General features: G+C 39.1%; 1 protein-coding gene across 2 annotated transcripts; it reads left to right on the forward strand.

Moving 5' to 3' along the window:
• The first annotated feature begins 1,414 nt into the window (after positions 1 to 1,414).
• On the forward strand, positions 1,415 to 23,773 carry LOC125059506 (collagen alpha-2(V) chain-like). Of its 2 annotated transcripts, XM_047663958.1 has the most exons (11): positions 1,460 to 1,653; positions 2,231 to 2,283; positions 2,832 to 2,865; positions 3,201 to 3,220; positions 6,192 to 6,261; positions 9,557 to 9,735; positions 10,764 to 10,869; positions 11,981 to 12,073; positions 19,501 to 19,667; positions 21,561 to 21,770; positions 23,217 to 23,773. In XM_047663958.1, exons 1-11 carry the CDS (start codon positions 1,593 to 1,595, stop codon positions 23,358 to 23,360), a joined length of 1,137 nt encoding a protein of 378 aa, XP_047519914.1. In that variant the 5' UTR covers positions 1,460 to 1,592; the 3' UTR covers positions 23,361 to 23,773. The 2 variants fall into 2 exon arrangements, with proteins under 2 accessions (XP_047519922.1, XP_047519914.1); XM_047663966.1 differs by lacking the exons at positions 10,764 to 10,869; positions 11,981 to 12,073; positions 21,561 to 21,770; positions 23,217 to 23,773 and having other exon boundaries at positions 1,415 to 1,653; positions 19,501 to 19,646.
• Positions 23,774 to 24,750: the final 977 nt, after the last annotated feature.

The raw sequence follows: 24,750 nt of genomic DNA on the forward strand, positions 1-24,750 counted from the left end.
CTTCAGAGTGGCTGCTGTTTCAATTGCAAGTAAATGTTAGTGATTGATGAGATATTTTCGCGGATAAACATAGATTAATATATAAATGTACATCAATTGGATGAATGTTTCTATGTCAAGTCATTACATTTATTCTTTTACAGTAAGGTAAAAAAAATATCGTGAACATCAAGTAACATTTGTCTTTAATCCAAAAATATATATGAACGGCGCAGAAGGCCTATGACCGAAGTACTTGTGAATATAAAGAACACGAATATAATATATTCTTTAACAAATGTCAAAGACTAATGTCGAATAATGAAAAAAAAACAGGACTGAGGGCATAGGGCCACGATAAAATGTTAATGCGCGCCATCTATCAATTTAGGAACAAACCAAATTCTTTGCTTTGTAGCAGTGTTTGTGCTTTTGTAAAAGTACAAAACAAATAAACGAGATGGGGCGGACAAGAATATATTAAAATTCGTTATATTATATTATTCCAATATTTTAATATATTTTAATAATTGGTGTAGTTAAACAAATATTTAATAAATTATTAGTTGCACACAGTATTGTCTTTTATTGACATAACCTTTACGCATTTAAAGAAAAAACTTTTTAACCGGATTAAAGTTATGTATTATTAAAAATTTACAATTATTTAACATAATTTTAACCATCTCGCGCGTGCGTGGTCACCTGGTCACGGTGACCACGTGACCACGCACGCTGTAGAGCACGCGAAACGTCGGATAAATCTATATATATAAAAATGAAACCTGTTTTCCGTTGTCACGACATAACATGAAAACGGCTTGACCGATTTGGCCAATTCTTTTTTTATAATATTCTTTGAGGTACGAGGATGGTTCTTACGGGGAGAAAAATTTAAAAAATTGAGTGAAAAAGTCTAAAAACAACACTTTTCTATATTCCCATACAGAACATTCGTAATAATACTTAAAAGTCAATTTGAACTTTAATACCATATCATAAAGTTCAAGTGTTAGTGGAGGGGTTCCGGGAAGGTAAATTTTTATTTTTTGACATAATGTATTTGTTGTATTATCAACTTTCTTTTTTTTATCTTACTAGCTAGACCGATGTCCCGAATAGCAGAATAAGTATTTAAAAAAAATAAAGAATCGACTGTTAGGCGGTACGATGTTCGCCAGGCCAGCTAGTTTAAAATAAAAAAAACTAGTGCGTTGCGCTCATTACAGATTATGTGTACTTAAATTGAATTGAAACCTCCTTGGTCGGGACACATTGTACTTTAATAATTAAAAAAATATTTTAAAGCATTGTTTTGTTAGGAGAATAATGTTTTAATTTAATTTTTTATTTTTCTTAAAGAAGTATGTAAATAAAATATGCCAATAAAAGTCTGTATTTCATTTCATAATTAGAATATTACCGAATGAGGTTATATAAATATTACAATGAACCACAAAATACCATTATGTACACAAACTAATTATTTAAGCATCTCTAATTTAGTCATTCTTATCTATTTCTGTTGACCAGCCGGCTAAACCATATCATAGGAAATTGCCTCATTAACAGGATAGTGATAGTGATCAAGTTTAGAATAAAACTGTTTCAAAATGGTGAATGTTCGGACTTTAGTATTTTTAGTGTATAGTTTTCAATTTGTAAATGGAGAGGGTATGTGTTTTATTATATTTTGTTAACCTATTTGTACTTTGTTAATATTTTACTAAATAAGTATGGTATATCTCTTAAATAAAATTTATTTTGATATATTCACTTCACTATTACAATTAAGAATTAATTTATAAGAACTAGAACTTCTCGATTTCGCACAACTGGACATAATATTACATTACATTACAAGCATACATTTTTGTATGCTTATTAAACTATTCTCTCACCATATTGCTGCATTAACCACGAATTCTAACCTTCACTCATAATTTTAGTATAGATCAATATGGCTTTTTATAACAAATTAATTGCAAGAAACTGTAGTATATTATCATATAATACAGGAAATAATTTGATTTTTGAAAGTTCATTTTAATACCAAATAGTTAATAACTTACTTGTCGCTGGCTAATGCACAAACCGTGCCAGAGCCGTAAAAGAAAAAAAAATTGTTAATATTATTAAACTAAACTACAGACTACCAACTAGTTTTGTTTAAATGCAAACTTAACACATATATTTAAGCATTTAACAGCACATACTATGTGATATTATATATACTGAACAAATATTTTAGCAGTGGAATCCAGCACTGTATCCACTTCAAGTCAAGAGGCTGCAATACCAGATGTAAGTGGAAATAAATTTACAATATCTAAAATTTTAATAAAAATTAATTCAAGTAATTTTAGCATCGTGTAATTGCATGTAGCCTTTCAGTATTTAAAACAATTATAATGCATTTTTTTAGAAAAAAACTGGCAGGAGGCTCACCTGATGTTGAGTGACACCGCCGCCCATGGACACTCTCAATGCCAGAGGGCTCGCGAGTACGTTGCCGGCCTTTTAGGAATTGGTACGCTCTTTTCTTGACGGACCCTGAGTCAATTTGGTTCGGAAATACTTCAGTGGGGCAATAACTGCCTTAAGAAACGCTCAGTTGTGGAACAACGGACGCATTTATATAAAGTTACCTAATAATTCATTAGCTTATCCTTAATTAATTGAAATTACGTTTTTTTGTACTGGACACCTACTCTTGGAATTCAGTTCTTACTACATCAGGAGCTGGGATGTATCATGTATGTTCTTTTTTGTAATATATATGTATTACTAATTAAGACGCAAAGTACCTACTTAATTCGGTAAATCATTGCTGACTTGTTTTCTCTTTTCAGGAATCTCAAGCCCGTACAATATCAGCTGAACTGAGTAAGCTCTATGACATAAGACATTTCTCTTAAAGAAATATCCTTTATAAAATTCTCACATCCAACAACAGCTATGGAAGACTCGCCCAGTCTAAACCACGGCCGGCCCAAAAACCCCAGTGACGTCATCGCTGTGATTATTGGTGTCCGTATAACCTATACAATTATAAATTTTTACAATAAGTAATACATATATTTTCTCACGATATGGCAGATTTAATAAAAATATAATGTAATGGTTTGAAACGCGCCAAATTACTACAAGGAATATTGGTGTATTCAGATTTAAAATGATAAATAAATAATTTGGCTTTTAAACTGAACTTTTTGTTCTAGGAGAATGCGGTATACGAATAGTAAGTACTAAACATTATAACAATAAAATTAACCATTCTCAAATAAATATTTTTCTATGCGTATGTGGTAATGAACCATTATACTCGTGAAACTAGGCTTTAAGAAGTACGAGTATTTTTCGTACTCGTAATACTCAATACGTATTACAACGAGTACAAGTAGCGGCACGAAACTCTAGCGCTGACCGTTATTGCGCAGAAGTAAAAAATAAGGTAACCTGAAGGCTAAAGTATGCGCTACACGGTATGAAACGGCGGTTTGAAACTTTGGTTTCAAACCGTGTGGATAGTTGTTTTATGCCAAATTTCGTTTAACCTTGGTATGCCCTTGGCAGCACGCTTTGCGTTGCAAACCGCGACCAAAACCCTTGGTTTGAAACCGTCTAGCCGCTTGTTTAAAACCACGCGTTCGGCAGTCGTGCTGCGGCGGCGAGGGTATACGCACGCGACGACGACATTCTGCACAATGGCACAAGAAGCAAATGAACGTGAAGTTATTACCGAATTGCTCGAATTATACAGAGAACTGCCATGTCTTTGGGATAGGGATGTGAAAAAAAATCGATTTTTTACGCGATTTTTATACTTAAAATAATCGATTATTTTTATAATTGAAAATCAATCATAGTCGATTTTTTATCTGCCACCTCCCGACATTATGTCTGGTATTTTATAACCCGGACCTCGAACTATTAGGGATATTCGATATACAACGATGTTTACAATGCGATACATTGAATCCGATTCTTTGAAGATGTATTGTTTTTTTGTAAAACATCGAGAGGATGATAAAACTATAACTTAAAAGTAAAATAAATTTATTCAGCAGCACAAGACTACATACAATTAAAAATACAACAAAAATACTGCAATGTGCTACTGAAAAGGCATACACTCAGCATTTATCAAATTTCACCTAAAATCTATCAAAACGAGATTTAGTTAATTTCGATTTTGATTATTCTTAAACGTTAATTTGTGTTTATAATTTCTATTGTTTACTTTTAATTAAAAAAACCATGAAAAATAAAAAAATTAGGGTGTTTATTTTGAAATTAATTCAAGAATTAGGAAAAAATCGATTATTTTTTTAAGAGAAATCGATTATTTATTAATCGATTTTTCATGCTAAAAAAATAATCGCTTGATAAAAAAACGATTTTTTATGCAGAATGTCACTTCCCTACGGAGACGTCTTATCAGCGCAACGTTATTTTGGACACTATTGGTTTTAAACCGTGTAGCCGAAAAGCGCAACTCGCTTTTATTTCGTTTCAAACCGCCGTTTCATACCGTGTAGCACATGCTTAAGGCTAGCGGAATGAACAGCGGGCGCGCGTAGCCGTCGATTGGCTCTCCAGTCTCCAGTCGCATTCCGTCCCCCGCACCGATACGACGCCCCGCGCACATCCCGTGTACAGTCGCGTCATTAATATTATTGTTACTGTTGTTACGTTTTGTTGTTTTTGTTACGTTTGAATTTGTTAAAGAAGAAGCAATGGGATCACGCACCAACCTCTACTTCTAAAAAAGCTGACATGCAGGCCTGGCAATATGTAGGCAGCAAAAATATAAAATGGAGTGTCAGTAAATGTATAGACCTAATACAAGAAAAGGTTTTACTAATGGGTACATGGGATTGGCAAAAGTTATGTAAAAAGGTGAAGGATATAGAAGAGCAATATGCAAAGAGTGATCATGTCGTGGATTTGGTAACAGAACAATTCATTATTCATGTCGATGGAGATAGTGCCGATGATAGCAATAAAGATGACGCTAGTGCCGACGAACGAAGCAGTCTTGAGCCCGGGCCCTCAGTAAGCAAAAGGCCTTGTCGCGAGACCATTGAAGGCGTGATACCGTTCTCTGATTCAGATTAATAAAAGATTACAAATTAAAAGATAATGTTTTTATTTTTCTACATCCCATAAACTTGTTAAAATATCTTAGGTATTTTTTGGAAATACGTTCTATGTACAGACACTTTTTTGTCTGTCTTATTATATCTTATAGATAGGTAATATTACTTACATGCGCGACAGTAATCATGCGCAGCAGCTATCCTTCACATTTCGTTCAGCTTAATATCGTTATTTAGGTAATCATTAATCAAAGTGGCATATAATGTATTGCGTGCGCGACAGTACATATTCGCAGCAATCCCCTCCACGTATCGGCCAGCGCTAGACTGACGTGCCTCACTTCTGCTACCTATAACCAGTGCTGTGAAGATTTCGAGAGGACGATCGCAGAAAGGCACGGAGAAAATGCTTACTGTGGTACCCGTGCCCCGTATGTTGTGACAGGGCAGAGAGGTTATAGTTCGGGCAATCGCTTCTCGGAGCCTTAAGGTCACCATAGACAGACCGCATGTTGCAGTCGAGACGCGTTGATATCGTACACGAATGCAATACGACCGCATAATGCAATCGACTACGAATGCTTGGAGCAGTTGTGTTCGACCGCAAAATAATACTGATGCGAGTTATTTTACAAGATTTACAAGATGTATTTACAAGATGTATTTCGATGAAGAAACACTACTACTTGTACTACTATTACGCAAGCGTAGGCTTAGAAGACACCGTAGTATGAGGAATAATGAGGAAGGGATTGGTACTCAGCGGGGAGGGAGTGGCGCGCGGTTGTCAGCAACCGCTTGTAGCAGTCCGTGTATGGTGTGTCCGGCAGCTCTAAGCTAAGACCGCACGGCGACTGCTCCGACAACCCAGGAACTTCTCGAGCGGTCCGTGTATTGCGGATATGAATTTAGTATGGAAACTGCAGATCGACGTGCGACGACCACTCTAGAGCAGTCGGTCTCGGCTGTAACAAGTGGTCCGTCTATGGCCAGCGTTAGTCCTTCCTAGTTGATCGTGACGTATAGAATAAAATGAATGATTACGTTAGCTTTTGTTTAGAGTGGAAGCTCCCTGTAAGATGTTGGTAAATAATTTACATATTTGTTTAGACAGGACCAGGTTTGAAATGGGAGAAAGAGAAAGTTGATGATTGCTCCACAGCGTACGCCGATCCACCAGGTAAGTTATTATAATAAATTTGGATTAAAAAATGATATTTCCTAATTTTAATCCCGTAACCCAGTAATAAGGAAACTTTTAGCTTTGTTATATTTTTAGCTGATCAACTCCAAAACAATCGAACCCGTCCAGGGTCTAATCAAAATACTTATGATCATTAAAACCACACGAATGCTTTAAATAAAAAATACTCTTTAATAAAGAATTGTACCACAACGAGTGGTTCTGTGGCCGTTGATGTAAAAAGTTAACAATTAAAGTTATGCCCCGACATTTCCTCAATTAGGCAAAAAAGACACACAATTTTCAGTCAGGGATAAGGAAACTATTAATACAGGAACACAGGTCATACTGATAAAAATTTACACCTTGCCTTAAGTACAAACGTAGAGTATAGTCTAGTCGACAAGTTGAAAATGGTACAAAATAGAGATAATGCTCTTAAAACTATGTGCGATAGCTCATTGGATCCGGAAAGATGATTAGAAAAATGCGCCAAAAAGCGTGTATTAGCACATAAAAAATTGCAAAAGTTATAAACAATTAAAGATGAAAAAATAAATGGCATTTCGTTTTTTGCCAATATTTAATAAACTATTAATATTTAAGAGATTTCAAAAAGAAGAGAAGATTCTGAAAGAGGAGGAAATTTCCAATAAAAAACTCCCAACTCCCGGAACTCTATCTCCATTATTTATAATTTTAATTTAACGCAGAAAATAGGTCTGCGCATGACATTTTTAGGATTCGCGCGTGCCGTCAAAAGCGAGTACGGCACATTTGAATATTTTTTTTTAAATTTGAATCAACAAGTTAAACAATTGTTAACTAACGAAATTTTCTCGAACTACCGTCTTAATTGTAAGTGATAATTTTTTTTTATTAAATATTGGCAAAAAACGAAATGCCATTTTTTTTCAGCTTTAATTGTTTATAACTTTTGCAATTTTTTATGTGCTAATACACGCTTTTGGCACATTTTTCTAGACGTCATTCCGTATCCAATGAGCTATCGCACATAATTTTAAGAGCAGTATCTCTATTTTGTACCATTTTCAACTCTTCGACTAGACTAGTACACAGCAACTAAACACTCACAAAATAATATACAATTTAAGGCGTTATTAATAAAAATAAAATGGACAAGAGTTACATTCGGTGGCGTTAGGGGGCGGTTGTTGGAGGAATGTTCAAAAAAATGAAACACTTTGCTTTAAGCTAGGTGTCAACTGGCTTTCATCGTTGCGACGCTAGAATTTAAAAAAGTGCGTGCGTACAAAGTACACGTCATCGCAGAAGTGAAACTTCTTTGGTAAACTAATTTTTAACTCTTGTTCTTATTTCTTCTAAAACTTGAGATTTCCGAGACTTAGAGGGAGAACAAGAAAGATATCTTAGGAATTTAATTGTCATTAAAATATTAAAGGTCGAAAACTAATAAAAATAATAAATTTAATTTATTTCTTCGATTATAATAACACGTGGCATTTTAATTCTTCATTTGAGATTTCAATAAATTATTTTGCATACAATATAAAATACTAATATTTCATAAATTCTGTTAACGAAATTTTAATTTTAAAAATATAATTTCTATAAGGTTATTCACCCTTCTCACTCTCTTTCAATCGCTCTCTCCCTTTCGACAAAAACACTGCACATCTTCGTGACGTTCCGTAAAAAATTTTACCTCATGCGCCTTAATGGTAGCTGTACACACTCGGCGAGACACCCCGAGACAGGCCGAGGGCGAGAGTGTACAGTAGAGCTCTCGTCTCGCCTCGCTTCCTCGCAGTCGGTCTCGCCTGTATCGGTCGCCTGTCGGTTTTTTGCGCACGAGTCAAAGGGTCTCGCGAGTAAAACGAGAGCGACCTGTACACACTCGTTCAATCACTTGCTCGATGACTGTGGTTGTGACAGGACGTATCGCACAATGTGGTCTAACGAACGCGAATTTTGGCTGGTATTGCTTCTCTCATAAGAGTATTCTTCTTAGTTATCAACGGAGCAACTTTTTGCAGTAAAAATTGAAAGTCGACTAAAGACATTCTTGTAAAATTATCAAATTGGCCAGAGGGTTCTGCCACTAGCTCTGCCAATTGATTGTCCATGGTGCTGCTGAAATAATGTACAAAATAAATGAATGACATACAAAAGGTAAAACATACATACAAGTAGCAATTTACAATTTTGGATAATATTAAAACTTTATGAACCTAATTACCTATTTCTGTTGCGGTGCATAGTAACCATCCACCATCTTCTTCTTCGCCATGGCTTCGTAATTTTTTTTTATGGTAAACGTGAAGAAAATTATAATAACTTATTGCACAAAGACAAACAGCAGCAGCGGTTTCCACGTCCATTATTAACGGTGTTTTAAATACAAATAACGCAACGAGTGTGTACAGGCTGCGCTCTTCTCTCGGTCCTCTCGGTCGAGACTCTCGGCGAGAGGCTCTCGCCGAGTGTGTACAGCCACCATGAGAACATTCACTTCAAAAAAAGGGACTCGACTTATTTAAAGGTGCGTACAGACTATATAACATAACATGTTATACAACATGTTTCAGATAACGTGGACACTGAATGTTATAAAACATGTTATAATAACATGTTATTGATATGTATGCTAGGACGAACCCAGCATCTACGTTTTTTGTTTTTCTTTTGTTATTTAAAATGGTTATATAACATTGTTATATTGCATTGTTATTCTAATGTGTACAGTATTGTTTTATGTTATAATGTTGAATAACAAGGTTACATACTGTGGACGTGTTATAAAACACAAGTTATATAATATGTTACATAGTCTGTACGCACCCTAAGGGACCTTAAATCTATGTGACACTTCTGCTATTTATAAATAATATAAGTGTAGTCGACCAATTGGACATTATCGGAAACGAGAATGTTATATAATATTAATACAATTTATGTGTGTGGGAAAAAGTAAAGGGCTCATTTTGGCTTCAAGTGTGCGATGATTGCTAACATTCAGTTTGCGCTTCTTATAATTAACTAAAATATATAAATGAAACTTAACTAATGTTAGGTTACCGAAGTCAAGCATCAACAAAATTACAATTCTAACCTAAATAGCCTACTCTGAAATAATTTATAAAAAATATGTATATTATTAATATAAATTTTGCAATTTATTATAATATTTACCTATTTAATAATTAAGATAGGGCACGATAATAGGTAAAGAACTAGACGTTCTTATAACGTTTTAATCGATATACAAAGAAATAATAAACATTCTTAAACTTACACATTAATATTTCAGAGATACCAAAAATATATGGACAAGCAGGTGCTCTAGGAAAGCAAGGGTTGATGGGAGAAAAAGGCAAACGTGGGTTAGAGGGGGAGAAAGGTGACAAAGGACCGATAGGTGAAGGTGGTAGTGGGGGAGAAAAGGGGGATCGAGGTTCTACAGGACTCAAAGGAGCGAAGGGTGATCAGGTAAGATTTAAAAAAAAAAATTGAAGGAAGCGTCGGATCGCCGCCGTTTGGATTTCCGACGGGTCAAGATGAACATAGAAGGAGCTTATACTGATTAGTCTAGCTTTTACTTTTGTTAAAAAAGCGCTCTTAGACGAGCGCAGAGCTATAAAGATTAATCACATTTTTTAAATTTATTATTAAAGATTTACTAACACTTACATTACTTTCACTAAAATAAATCAAATTCAGAAGCGCAGCTCACGACGCCCACACAATCTTATTGTACTTAAGTTTAGACTTTAGAACCACTAACGGTAAAAAAACATTGAGCGTTGGGGGAGTGCTGCGGTATAATAGACTTCCACAAAATATAAAAAGTGCAGACAGCCTGGCAATATTTAAATTTAGACTAAAATACCATCTCTTGAGTGATCCCAGTTACCTGCGTAAATGAAAGTCCACCCAAGTTCTACTTCGCTAATAATTGATCCTTGAAGCTCTTCAATGACCCACGACGTGATAAATATTGTATCTTTAGTATATAAATTCTCATGTCAGTGACTCTTGTCTGTTATGAGAATAAATGTCTTTAAACCTAAGATTTTATGAAAACAGTACCTACCTATCTACGATCAATTTTAAACTCCATACAACAACCGCCACCGAACTTAAATCGCGTCCGTATCAACTGAGGCAGTTTTTGCCGCCCACCACCACTATGTGGAACCAGCTGCCGACAACGCACTCGCGTGCCCTCTGGCATTGAGTGTCCTAGGTGGTGGTATCAATTAATATTAGGGAGCGGGCTCTCTTTTTCCTTCCAAATCGTATCAATTCTTAAAAGGCCGGCAACGCACTCGCAAGCCCTTTGGCTTCAAGAGTTTCCGTGCGCACGGTATCAATTAACATTAGGTCAGGCTCTCTCCCGTTTGCCCCCTTTTTCCTTCAAAATCGTATTACTCCTTAAGAGGCCGGCAACGCCCTCACAAGCCTGTTAGCAATGTTAAATGAATATCCGAAATTTTTAATTAAAGAAAAACTTTTAGGGTGCGTCAATTCCTGGCCTTCCGGGGCCTCCCGGTCCACCAGGCCCTGATGATGTATACAGCCATCTTTTGCATGTCGAATTACCGAAGAACGACGTCATAATTGGTATTTATTTCTTGCAAAACTTTAAAATTGTTATGAATTATTTAATTGTAAAAGCAAATGGGCATTAAAATAAAAAAATAAGCTATGTAATTATATCTGTGGTCATAGATCAGACAGTGATAAGTACCTACATTCATATATCGAGTGTTTCATATTTTAATAGTGCCTTCAAGATTTCCTAATATACATAATACCTATAAGAGGCAATTAATGCTTAACAAATGAAATTGGAGATGCAGCATAGAAAAAATCAGTGGCGCTACTACTTTTTTAGTCTCAGACTCAGACTCAGATTTCAGTATCTGTTTCATGATCCTAAGGGGCCATCCATAAAGTACGTCACACGTTAATGGGGAGGGAGGGTATCACCGAAGTGTGACATCGTGTGACAAGGGGCATGGGGGGGTCAATACTTTTGTGACGTCACATGTTAAAATTTTAAATACTAAAACCAAAATACCCAAGATGCACAATCTCGAATAAAAGTAACGCTCGAAAGTGTCCCGAAACACTATTTCTGTCTCTTTCTATAAGTTACAACCATATATTATTGCAAAATCAACCTTACGCGAATTGTTTAAAGTTGTTATTACAACGATTTTTTTAAATACATACATAAATTTAAAAAATGTGTGACGTCACATCAAGATGGGGGGTTATAAAAATGTGACAACCTGTGACAAGGACGGGGGGAGGGGTTCAAAAGTCCTAAAATTCGTGTGACGTACTTTATGGATGGCCCCTAATATGCAAGTAGGTGGTCAGCCTCCGGTGCTTGACACACGCCGTCGACTTTTTGTGTCTAAGGCAAGCCGGTCTCACGATGCTTTCCTTTACCGTTCGAACGAATGTTAAATGCGCACATAGAATGAAACTCCATTGGTGCACAGCCGGGGATCGACCCTATGACCTCGGGGATGAGAGTACAGCATTTACTCTCCTCTCCTTAATCTTCAGTTTAATAGTAACCTATAGGATTTAGAGTAGGATTACATACCTAATCTACAATATACCTATACAGTGAACAAAATATAACACGCATATAATATAAAAGACGTTTTAGACAGCTTTGAAAAATAAAGAAAAATTTATTGCGATTCATAATTTATAGATGTATCAATGCCTGAACCGAGCAAGACGAATCCCGGTACCCTGGTGAATCCAGCGAAATCGTGCGCAAACATTGAATCTGAGGGCGATCCTTGTATGTATTTCTTACAATCAAATCAAATAAAAAATTATTTATTCATTTAGGTAAAACAATGTACATTGTACACTTATGAACGTCAAAAATAAATATATATTAAATGCTTCTAATTTTATATTTACTGCCAGTTCTCAAATCAAGGGCGTAGAACGGACTAGAAGAACTGGCAATAAACTCTCCACCACTCTTTTAAATCGCCAATTTTTTGTGTCACACAATTTTTGTAAGGAGCTACAACCATTACACCATGTTCCACATGACATCTTAAGTAATAAATAGTTACTTAATAATAAAAACAAAGATTTGCCCTGTCTCAGAAGTAGGCATGGTGAAATAAGAGCACGCACTTACATTATATTATACACGCAAATAAATAGACGAAATAACTACCATCACCGCATATGTACACGAATTCAAGTTCGACCAGTCACCACAAGTAGCACCCGTTCACGAGTATGACGCATGGCCAGCCATCGGCCCCCTCGCCATATATTAGGGAAAGAGACAAACCGACGCATGGACGCGGGATTGGGATATGGGGTATTTATTAAAATCATTATAAATAACACACTGTGGAACTGTAAAATAGATCGTAAAACACAAAAAGCTTCGATAGAGCTAACGCGTTCATGTTTTTAGTATGCGGGAAGATGAAACAACCACCATTTTTTAAAATTTATTAATTGATTAATGTTTAACGGTAAAAATATATATAAAGACAAGCTATGGGTTTCTACAATAAGTCACAAATCGCACTGGCGCACGGTTCCAGGTTACCTGCGTGCACACATCCGCGCGGAACGTCCAAGACGTGTGTTAGTGTTCATGCAAGTGTCGATAATAAGAATTAAGATATCGATAAAGTTACTTTTAGATTATAAATATTATGTGAAATTAATAATAAGTATAATATGCTATTTTTTCAGAATAGTTTACACGAATTTTATTCTTCTGTTTAGGTCTAGTTCCAAAAAATCTATTCTATTTCAAATTTTTATTAAATTTTAGAAATATCTTTTCAGATTTTCCTATCTGTTTCATGATTATTTGCCGAATAGGCATGTCAGCCTCCTCTGCATGACACATGAGGTCGAATTTTCGAGTCTAAAGCGGGCCATAGACGGACCGCATGTGCAGTCAAGACCGACTGCAATATGCGGTCGCTGCACGGCGATCTGCAGTTTCCATACTAAATTCATATTCGCAATACACAATCGCTCGAGCAGTTCCTGAGCAAACCGCATATTGCAGTTGGTCTTGACTGCAACATGCGGTCCGTCTATGGCCCGCTTTAGAAAGAAAATCAATTGTTGGACAGCCGGGGATCGAACCTCGCACGCTAAAGCCCCTTTTTTTTTTTTTTTTTTTTTTTTATTGTTGGGAAATCTATTTACTGACCCCCGCGCCGGGGCAACGATTTAAAAGTGGCGCAGGGAGTGTGGGAGTCAGTCCGTATGGTGCAATGGACACTACCCACTAAAACCCAACAGCCCCATCTGGTTACTATGGACGGTAGGCACGGTAACAGTTTCCCTTAATCCGTGCCTCCGTCATAAGTCTGCTGGTGAGCACAACTTCTGCGTTGCCCAAATACTGTCCTAAGGTCCCAGTGGAGTGCGTGCGTAATCGCGACGTCTCCTTCCAGGCCTTTTTTTGCGTTGAGGGTCGGCGTCTGGGTTACACTCCCGAACCCTCTCCGCATTCTCTTTAAGTGTAATGACGGCCTCACAGAACGCTTTGAAAGTGTTCCACGGACCGTCACTGTCAGCCTCCATCATAGCTTTCACTATAACTGGAAGCGACAGGTCCAAACCGAAGGTGGCGGTTAATAGGCTACGTTGAGAGCTCCACGCCGGACAAACCTCTAAAGTGTGTTGCGCTGTGTCGTCTGCAAAACCACACTCGTGACAGATGGGGGATGCCTCCCTCCTGGCAACCCTGTGAAGGTATCCACCGAAACATCCATGGCCTGTGAGGACCTGAACGAGTCGGTACGAGAGTGCCCCCCATCTTCTATTTACCCACAAGTTGAGCACTGGACGTATAGATGTAATTGTCCAGACTCCTGCCCTGTGATCTTGTAACTCATCCATCCATTTCTGAAGGACGGTCACTTGGGCTTCCCGTCTCCAGCTGTTTATGTGCTCAGGAAGGGGGTCGAAACCCCTACTTCTACTATCTGCCCTATGCCAATAGATCTTGGCTAGGGCAGCCGCTTCGAGGTGCCAGGGGGCAGTTCCTGCAATAACACACGCTGCCTCGCAAGAGACGGTGCGGTACGCCCTTGCCACCCTTATGGCCATCGCCCGTTGCGACTGTCTTAGAATCGCCCTGTTTTGAGCGAATAGACAATCGGCCCAAATGGGGCATCCGTAGAGGACCTTCGCCCGGACCACACCTGCAAATAACCGGCGACACCCCGCACTCGGCCCACCAAGATTTGGCATTAACCGGCAGAGTGCCATAGCCGTGGTAGCGAGCTTCGGGGCAAGTGCCGAGAAGTGATCCTTAAAAGTCCATCGAGAATCGAGGACTAGCCCGAGATACTTTAAAGTGGGGCTTACTCTTATGGGTACACCACATACGACCAATTGTGTACCGTCAGGAGGAGCTCGTCTTGGACCGTGGAAACAGACCGCCCCAGATTTCTCGAGGGCGACTTGGAGGCCAATGCGCCTTATTTGCGCCACAACCTGTGCCACCCCCGCCGTTGCGAGGATGCAAGCTTCTCTGTATGTACGACCTTTTGCAGTGATAAGTGTGTCGTCGGCATAACATATTAGGCTGACGCCTTGCAGATGTGAGCCACGAAGGACGCAGTTATATCCGATATTCCATAGGAGTGGGCCTAGAACAGACCCTTGTGGAACACCACACTCAACCCTGTGTTCCTTCCAACCTCCCCGGCCCGGGTAGATGACGGTACGGGCCGAAAGGTATGATCTTATCATGCGCCGGAGGTATACTGGCACGTCATGGAAGATTAAGCCGTATTCCAGGGAATGGTGTTAAAAGCGTTTGCTATGTCTAGTGACACCGCCAGCACCACCCCTCCTTGCGCGAGTGTCTCCTCGCAAACGTCTCTTAGCCTTGCAACGGCGTCGATGGTAGACCGGGCGCGCCGGAAACCGAATTGGGTATCGGCCAAATCCGGCCCGTCCGTTGCAAGGTGTTTTACTATGCGGGATGCTAGCACTCGCTCGAATAGCTTGCCTGCTTCATTTAATAAAACAATTGGCCTATAGGCCGATGGGGACTCAGGTGATTTACCCTCTTTCTTTAATAATACAAGTTTTCCCGTCTTCCAGCTACTCGGAAAGTGGCCGTTCTTTAAAATATGGGTTAGCAACTCCCGAAACCTCTCTTCCAGCCCGTTATTGAGGACATGGACCCAGACCTTCCCGTGAACACCATCTGGTCCGGGGGCTGTCTTTTTGCTCTGAAGCTTAAGTACTGCAACAGAGAGTTCCTCAGGCGTCACTTCTGGGACTTCCTCATCATAGTGGAGGTCGTCGCGAGATGTTGGATGCGAACTGTTAGCCGGGAATAGTGCGGAGACTACCGTATCCAGGAACACCGGTTCTAGAGTGGTAGTGAGTGGCGGAAGCCAGGGGCGCAGCTTGGTCATCACTAGCCTATATGGCCGCCCCCATGGGTCTAGCTCTAAAGTTTGTAAAAGATCTTCCCAAGCTTTCTCTTTGGCCTCTCCAATTGCAATGCGCAAAGTTAATTTTGCTGCTTGGTATTCGCCGTAGCACCTTCTTTCTTCTTCCGGTTCGTGTGGAGCAAGGCGTCTTCGACGTAATCGGGTGTAGCGACGTCGGGCAACTACACAAGCCGTCCGTAGCTGGGTGAGTTCAGGCGACCACCAGTACACTTGTCGGCGGGGCGGAATAGGGCGGATCCTTGGCATTGCAGCGTCGCTAATACGTCGCAAAGCCTCTCCGAACCATTGCACCTCTCTATCTGCTAAGATAGTATTTGGCTTAGGGCACCACGCCTCTGTCAAAGATGCCAAAGACAGGGAGTCAAAGTCCAGTTTTTTACGGGACCATTTTGGCCCTATTTCCGGTGGAGGCTGATTTGATCTACCAGTTGCTGGTGATAGCTGTTGATGGGGACTCACCAGGCACCGAATGTACCTATGGTCCGAAAGCGTTTCAACCTCTGTAAGTACACGCCAGTTGGAGACGCGATTTGCTAGTTCCGGGGATGCAAAAGTTACATCAACGATAGAACTGCCCTGCATTCGCACGCATGTGCGTTCCGATCCTCGATTCAATATCACCAAGTTGTGAGTGGCGATCCAATCAACCACCGCATCGCCACGGGCTTCGGTTACCGGAGAGTTCCACATAGACGACTTCGCGTTGAGATCCCCTGCAACAATAACATTTAATGGTCGAGCCCATTCCACCAGGGAGCCCATTTCTGCCAGAAAGGCCTCGAACTCTGTAATACTCCGGTTCGGCGAAAAATAAGCTCCAATTACAACGACTTTTTCTAGTTTAACAGCGACGCAGCCGTTTCCTTTTAGCGAGGTTTGAGGCAAGCCTTCAGGCAACGAAACGGCAATCGCAACTAAACCGTTGCGGTCGCCAAACCAGTTTTCCCTCTGGGGGATCATATACGGCTCCGATACTATTGTGATATTGATTAACCACTGCGCCATGCTCTGGAGTAAAAGATCCTGAGCTTTGGCGCAGTGGTTGATGTTCGCCTGTAGGATTTGGAGGGCCATCTATGAACCAGGTGTTATCTCCATTTGCTCTGTGTCCCCGATCGGTGGGGCACCAGTGGCCGTTTTGTTCGCGGTCCACGTCCTTCTGGGCATCTTTTTGCTGGGGGCCGAACACGCGTTACCCCCCAGTAGATGGTTTGCTCTTTGGCCAGCCGCAGCACACAGAACGCATTGCGGATTTGCAGAGCAACTTCCTGCTCGGTGGTCAGATTGACCACACCGAAAACAAAGGTGACTGCGGTCCATATCCGCAGTACACCGTGCTGCTACATGACCGCCCTGAAAGCAGCGGAAACATCTCAGTTCTCGGGCCCTCAAGAGAACAACTCGGGCAGAAGCCCACCCCACTAATAACCTTCCTTCGGTCAGCTTTCTGGCCGCCGTCACTGGGCACCTGACCCATGCCGCAAAAAGGCCAGTCCTGTTCTGACGGACGCTACCGACCTTCACATTGTCCGGCGAGCAGCTGACCTTAGAGCAAATGGCTTGTTTGACCTCTTCTGGGGTGACTGTTTCATCCAGCCCCGAGATCATCAACTCAGTTGATTTAACAGGTCTGGAAACCCGGACTCTTCCGTCACCATAGACCTCCTTTAATCTCGACGCCAGAATATCCGCCTTCTCCTCACCACCTGTCCCGGGGACCTGAATGATGGTGGCCCCCGTGACAGCTCGTCTGAACCGGACCGCTTCTATACCAAGCTCAGCCAGATTTAGTTTTGTCTTCGCCTCTTTTAGGACTGCTACGTATGTAAGGCCTTTCTCTTCGGCATCCGGCGGAAGCGTTAAAACAACTGCTGCGGAACTGGGCGTACGGAGCTTCAGTTGTGCAGCTGTTGCCATTGCCTGTCTCTTAGGTTGTGCTGGAAGTTGTTGAGCACCTTCATTCTTCTTCCGGCGCAATCCTTTCTTTACCACCTTATTCCACGTTTCATTAGTAGAGGGGAGCTCTGGCAGTGGGCACGGTGGTGACAGAGGGGCAGCATTAGGGACAGTTGTCCCTGTAGGCACACTCTCTTGCCTTCTCTTAGGTTTCTTCTTCTTTTTCTTCTTTTTCACGCCGTCCTCCGGTTGAGTTGCCGCTGTATTCGAAGTGGGCGCTGCTGTCGCCTTTCTAACCTTGGAGGACCCCGACGTTGTTGCCACAGCCTCCGGCTTATACTTGTCAGCGGAGAGAGGTGGTCGTATGCGAGGCTCCGGGTTGAGTCTTGGTTCTATGCTTTCTATTCTAGCATTGATCCTATCCACAAGGCGGCTCATGAGCCTTGCCTCAAGGTCCTCTAAGTCCGGTGTTGGTACCGGTTCTGTAGGGCGTTGCTTTATTAGCTCTCGCAACTCTCCCATCTCTTTTTGGAGCGCCTCCAGAAAGTTTCGAAGCCGCTCGTTTTCACTTCGAAGAGCTCGCGTCTCATCCGAAACAGACATCTGAGCGAGTACCTCTGTGTCCTCTTTAATCGACTTAGCGACGGATTTGAGGGCGTGGACAAATGTACCCTTAAGATTTTTTGACTTAGTCGCGACTTTCTCTACCATTTGCAGATTAGCTTCGATGCGCCTCTGCGCTAGATCTGCCGTCAAAATTTCCCCTTCTGCATTCATTGCCGCTGGTGTTGGTGCGGGTTTACTCGGCTCAGTCAATGAAGCGAGGATCTCCTCCTCAGCCTGGGCTTCCTTTTCCGTTTTCTTGGCCTTTAAATAAGCAGACCTAGCAGGCGCCAAGCCCAAGTACCCTCTGGTTTTTGGTGGGCGGCCTCTTCCTCTTCTTGTTGTAGCAACTTTTAGTGGGGTCCGAACAGACGACTCGCTGATTGTACTGTCGCCATCGTCTTCGCCACTCCTGGTTCGTTTGCGAGAACTCCAGAATCTAGGATATGTAGGGTCTGTACAATCCAGTGATCTGGCGCTGACCATAGATGTCGCGGAGGAATCCGATAACCTTCCAGCATCAGACGTAGGCGCGTCAACTGGATGGTCGCCAAAAATGTCCCTGGAAACGCTCGGCACCGGCGTAATACATAGAGTGCTCTCAGGCACCACGGTCACTTCTTGTAATTCTCTCAGATCCGGGTTTATTGGTTGGTCCGTGGATATCATTCTACTATCGCATGTATTATTTCTAATGATTTTCTCCTCGCTCGCCTCGGCAAAAGCGCCGGAATCATGAAGATTGTCCCCCCCCAGAGTACGGTGGGACTTTTGCACCGGCTCTTGCGAGCAGGTGGCGGGATTTGACCCGCCTGGGGTAGTTTTACAAGTATTTGTCTTCATTTTCGCTTTAATTTTTATCCAGGTAAGACAGCTCACCCTGGGACGCCCTCGGGACCGAACTCCCCCCGGCCACTCACCCCATCGCCGGGCGCCAGAAACTTGAGGTTAGGGGCTCGCCGTCAATTCGACGAGCCTCGCCAGCCTTAAAGGCCAGCCATACCACGCGCATGAAGCGCCGCTGGGGCCAGATAGAATGGCCCCCCTCTATATCCGATTCGCTTCACCAAGGTGCTGGCTTGCACCCCAGTTACTAAGCCCTCCCCGGCCACGTCAAGGCTCGGACCCCGCAGGATGGACATCTGCGGTGGGGAGGGACGCTAAAGCCCCTAGGCCAACACTGCTGACAACTGCAACTTTGTCACATACAGATCAATATTGCTCTTTTGAAGTCGGTTAATTGATTGATGGATTACAGATGGATATTACTATCTAAACCCCGAAAGCGAGTTTATGGTGAAGTGTGATTTTGAGGAACAAAGCGCCTGTCTACTTCTAACGTATAAAGAGAAACCTACACTATGCGACAGGAAGCCATGTTGGCTGTTCAAGTCTGGGTTCAATATTAGGAAATTTTATGGTGATGTAAGTCAATTAATAATTAATCCAGTGGCGCTTGAATGCTTTCTTAAATTATTTTTTGAAGTTATACTTCTTTAGGCCTGTTGGTGAAAAATGATGCCAGAATTTTTACGATGCGCGCGCATACCGTCATAAAGAACCGACTCCCTGAAGTTAGCATAGTCAACATCTTAAAATAAAAATGTAAATTTTTTAATTATGTAAAAATTATTTGTTTGTTATAATTTAAATAAATTGTATATTTATTATTTTAATATTATTTAGCTAGATAATGCGATATAATAAAACTTTCAATGTATTAAATACCTTTTTTCTATTGTTAGGAATAGGATATAATAAAACGTTGAATAAGGCGAAAGATAAAAATTTATCTTGTTACGCCAAAGCCGTATAACTTCTAACGCGTGTACATAAGTACCACCCACACATTTTTTTTGAGATAGGAGATTGCTCTGGCCAAACAGTCTTTAAGTTAATATGGATTGTATTTCATCTGGGTTCAATCTCCGTAAAGTAACTTAGATTTCCGACACAAACAGATTAATTACTTCCATAAAAAAGCCCCTAATATTATTTTTTTACTTAGCCAACCCTTTTAGTAAGCTACGTACTAACATAATATGGAACATTTTGCTTTGCTACCCCAAAGATACTGATCGTCCGGACTACTAAAAACTAAACTTTTTAATTTTTGAAGTGAAAACTTCTATAGTGGCGTTGTACACTTTTTTGGAATGGGTAAAAAATTTAAAACTCGCTTCAGGACAAATTCGTAAGACTGATGTTTTTTTTTAAAGATTATGAACATTCGTGCTATATAATTACGGTTTTAATTCATTTGTCTCTTTCCTCAAATACATTGATGCATGTGGAATTGGACCTTAAGTCAATTCATCAAGGTTTAATTTTGCGAAACGTCTAAAGCTTTATTATTAACGATTTGGTCAGACTGACGGATGGAGAGTAAGAAGACAGCTGGCGCGTCGTGTTTAATGTAATATAAATTGTCTTGTTTGTGTACGATAGCGCAATAAATAAATATTGTGTTCTACCACATAAATGATGGTACTTTTATACTGATAATTAAAGCAATTCGTGCAAAATTATTCCCTAACCATTTCAAAATATCAAAAATGCACAACGTTAATATTCAAGTTTTCACTTCTGCCGGCAATCCCGGAGTGCAACCCGTCGTTTTTTTCTCTCATTAAAAACCTTCCTAGAGTTCCAGAATTGGTGCAGCTGTCTTCGAGTTTTTTTATTTGTACAGTTAGGTATCTAGGCTATGCATGACAGTATTTATTTTTTTCCTTTAACATTATCACTCATTGTTAAGCCAGCGTTTGTAAGAAACGTTTAGGTTCGACCGTTTTCTCTCCAGCGTTGCAAACCCGACTTCCAAGAAAATATTTTTTGAAGTGAAACTTCTTGAACATGAGCGTAAAATTTCTACGGATAAAACGCCATAATAATATTAGCTTCACGAAGATGTGCATCGTTTTTGTCGGAGAGACCGATTAAGACCGATTGAGAGAGAGTGAGAAAGGGCGAACGAAGCAAGAAGCTAAAAGCCGTGGTGCAAGATTATAAATTTGTATTAATTTTCGACACTTTTTAATGACAATTAAATTAATTAAATTCCTTTTTCCCTCCCTCTAAGTCTCGGAAATCTAAAGTTTAAGATTTGTATAAATATGAACAAGACTTAAAAATAAGTTAACTAAAGAAGTTTTACTTCTGGCGTGTGTACTATACATTCAAGAAACGCATTTATTGGTAAAAAAATAATAATAATCAATTCAGTAGACCCAGAGATCCATACAACCTCACAAACTGTTTGAATGAGTATTTTTATTCTACTTGCAAATGAAGATTAATTTTTTCTGTATTTTTCAGCAATTACACAATATAAAATATCTAAGCACCTTAAACGGAACGACACATTCCACTCACACGTTTTCCATTTCTTGCAAATACCTGACATTGAGTGAATATTCCAATTTGCAAATACAATTAAATCACATGCTGTTAATTGGAATTGAAGCGTCGGACGAGACGCCATTGTATTATGAAGTCCAATATGACGCTTGTACCGTTTATTACAGGGTAGGTATTTATATTGATTTCAAAATTAAAAAAAAAACTAAATAAAACATATTATATAATTAATGGTCTTAATAATTTTTGGTTTGTAGAGCATTAAATCTAAAACTTCTAAGCCGATTTTAAATTTTATGCCACCAATATAAATTTACAAATAACACGCCTTGCCTATAAATGTGCGTTTTCCAATTACAGAGCATTTTGCGACTCAGTGCCGCACAATGCCGCATAATGCTGAAGCTTAATTGGAACGTGAATTAGTTTTCAAATGAATCAGAGCTGCGCTAAGTCAGTGTTGTAAAAAAAATGTTGAATTTGTATGAATTGAGTTAGCCACCTCATTAATGTATAAATAATGTGGTAAACAATAATAATTGGTTGAAATCTTTTTACGCTTATTTTAATCATCAAATTATTTCATTAAAATTTTTTTTATTGAAATAATAGAAAACCTTTAAAGAATATAAGGTTTTAACAAGCTAAATTAACAGTAAAATATTTAGTTTCATGTAAGAAGTTTACATCATTTACGTTTTGAGTAATATTTTTTAATGATTTCTAAAAAAATTATATACTTTTTCAAAACCATTGCATTTTTTTCTAAAGTATAATCCTGTACAATAAATTTGTTTACAGATCCGAATTTTAAAATAAAATTGTATTCATATTTTAAATGTGGAATATAAAAAAAGTAACTATTTATCATCCATACTAATTTTTTTTTTAGCAGTTTGAAATAACTTTAATTATTTTCAAAATCTACGACGAAACGAAAGCCTTACAAATTTTTCAACAATAAATAATATTTACTAACGAAAATTTCGATAAATGCCAACTTAAAGAAAAATACTGGTCAATTTTCTATCACTGTGTTGGTATTGTTTGCGAGAAGCTCGCGAGAGCATTCGTTTTGAGAGTGCTCAATTGTGCGAAGCATTGCTGTAGTTGGAACACTCGACGTTGAGCATTATGCCGCATAATGCGATCTAGTGCTGTAATTGGAAAACGCACAATATTGCCTTAATAGGAGCGGTCAATGATAAATAATGTAAAAGCGGAAAAAATATCGTGAACGATCTCAGGATTTACGTAGTTTCTAAGATATAGAGAGACGATGCGTGTTCACATTGAAACATTTCTTATCCGCTGCATAGACCATATTTTATTGAGGCAGGCTATATTCCTAGGAATAAACGTACCTAAGTGAAGTTACAGGCGCAACTAGTTCAATAGAAAACTGTAGAAGTATCATTGCCATATGCCATCTAGTATCATTTTATTACTAGTCCGTATAGAACATAAAGTTTACTTTGAAGCTTTAAGCTTTTATGCCTAGATGACGCTATTTTAGAAATACAACAGTTTATTTAAATTAATTTTGGTTATACGAGACTGAACTTATTTTTGAGATTTAATTTATTTAAAAATATTATTTATAATTATTTTCAGAGTACAGATTATGAGAGATTTGCTAAAATAGTATTGACAATAAACGGTCCGTTCTTACCAATCACGGACTTTTATATAAGGGATTTTAATGAAGAATCTGAACTTATATTTGAAAACACTGAAGTCTGTTTTTATTATAAATAAACGTACAATTAATTTGTTATTTGTGTGAAGAAAATAAATTTATTAATGTGTCCAAATTTATTTCTGTAATTTTAATTACATTTTTTAAGCAATTTTCTATACAGACCTATAGGTACTTTATATTATATGCACATATTTTTAAATCCATTTTCGATACTACAAGGGTAGCCTCGACTGATGAGCTGATAGCAGCGAGGCAGAAAAATGATCAATGCACCTGACGGTATTGTGGGTTGTCCCCACGGGAGTCAGTCCGAAGGAAGTTTAAGGAATTACATATTACATATTTTGATTTTGGCAAGTCAATACATATATGAGAATATTTTGTATGTGCGGAAAAATATAGATATCTTCAAAAATAATAGTAACTTCCATAATTATAGTACTCGTAATAAAGACAAAATTAGCGCACCACCCACAAGGCTGCATAAAACGAGTAATTCTTTCCAAGGCAATTGTATAGATACGTTTTTTCAACAAAATCCCTAGTGAGATACAAGTGTTGTTAAAATAAAATAAATAGTAACTGTTAATAATTAAAATTAACATTGATAAGATTTTTGTAATTCTCTATTTTATTTTATTTGGTATCGAAAAAATACTACTCGCGATAGCAGTTAAAAGCTACTACTAAACTAGTGTCTAGCGAAATGGAATACGCGGGGAAAAAGCGGGTGAGAGAAACAACAAACTGAACAAAACGCGGGCATAGACAGTCCGTGGCTCGTTTGCAACGAACTAGAGTTTGTTCTAGTTCGATACAGATACGCGTTTACATTACTAGCGCGAAATTTGAAAAGTATTGTTGTATCGGCAAATAAAATATAGCCGATGCTGACATATCGGCAAACCCAAAGTATCGCCGATATATCGGTATCGGTATCGGATGCATCCCTAATAATACATAACCATATTAAAATATTTGGTTTAAAGACAATAAATAACATTCTGCGGCTTCAAACACTGCGATGTTATTAAACGCGCTTACGAAGTTATTCCGACCGTTAAGATATATTCAACTACTTTGACTTGGGCCAGACAGTGGTTGGTTAGGTCGAGGATCCTACCCTTAGGGGGCCATCCATAAAGTACTCATACGAATTTTAGGACGTTTGAACCCCTCCCCCCGTCCTTGTCACAGGTTGTCACATTTTTATAACCCCCCCACCCCTTCTGATGTGACGTCACACATTTTTTAAATTCATGTATGTATTTAAAAATAATCGAGAGAAAACAGCTATTTTCATTTTTTACTTATTTTTATTAAATAATAATCTAATAAAATCAACATAAATTCCATCATTTCACGAGCACTCGCCGACGACTTAAACCTATTTAAATCCTTACCATTCAAAATTCTCGTGAATTTGAGTGTCTCACTTGCATTACA

Source organism: Pieris napi, chromosome 2 (genome assembly GCF_905475465.1).
Source record: "Pieris napi chromosome 2, ilPieNapi1.2, whole genome shotgun sequence".
NCBI classification, from domain to species: Eukaryota; Metazoa; Arthropoda; class Insecta; order Lepidoptera; family Pieridae; genus Pieris; species Pieris napi.

Bases quoted from the DNA above. Each gene is read 5' to 3' on its own strand.
- LOC125059506 (XM_047663958.1), top strand. From the start codon at position 1,593: ATGGTGAATGTTCGGACTTTAGTATTTTTAGTGTATAGTTTTCAATTT. The intron at 1,654-2,230 runs GTATGTGTTTTA...CAAATATTTTAG, and splicing joins TCAATTTGTAAATGGAGAGG to CAGTGGAATCCAGCACTGTA. The intron at 9,736-10,763 runs GTAAGATTTAAA...AAAAACTTTTAG, and splicing joins AAGGAGCGAAGGGTGATCAG to GGTGCGTCAATTCCTGGCCT.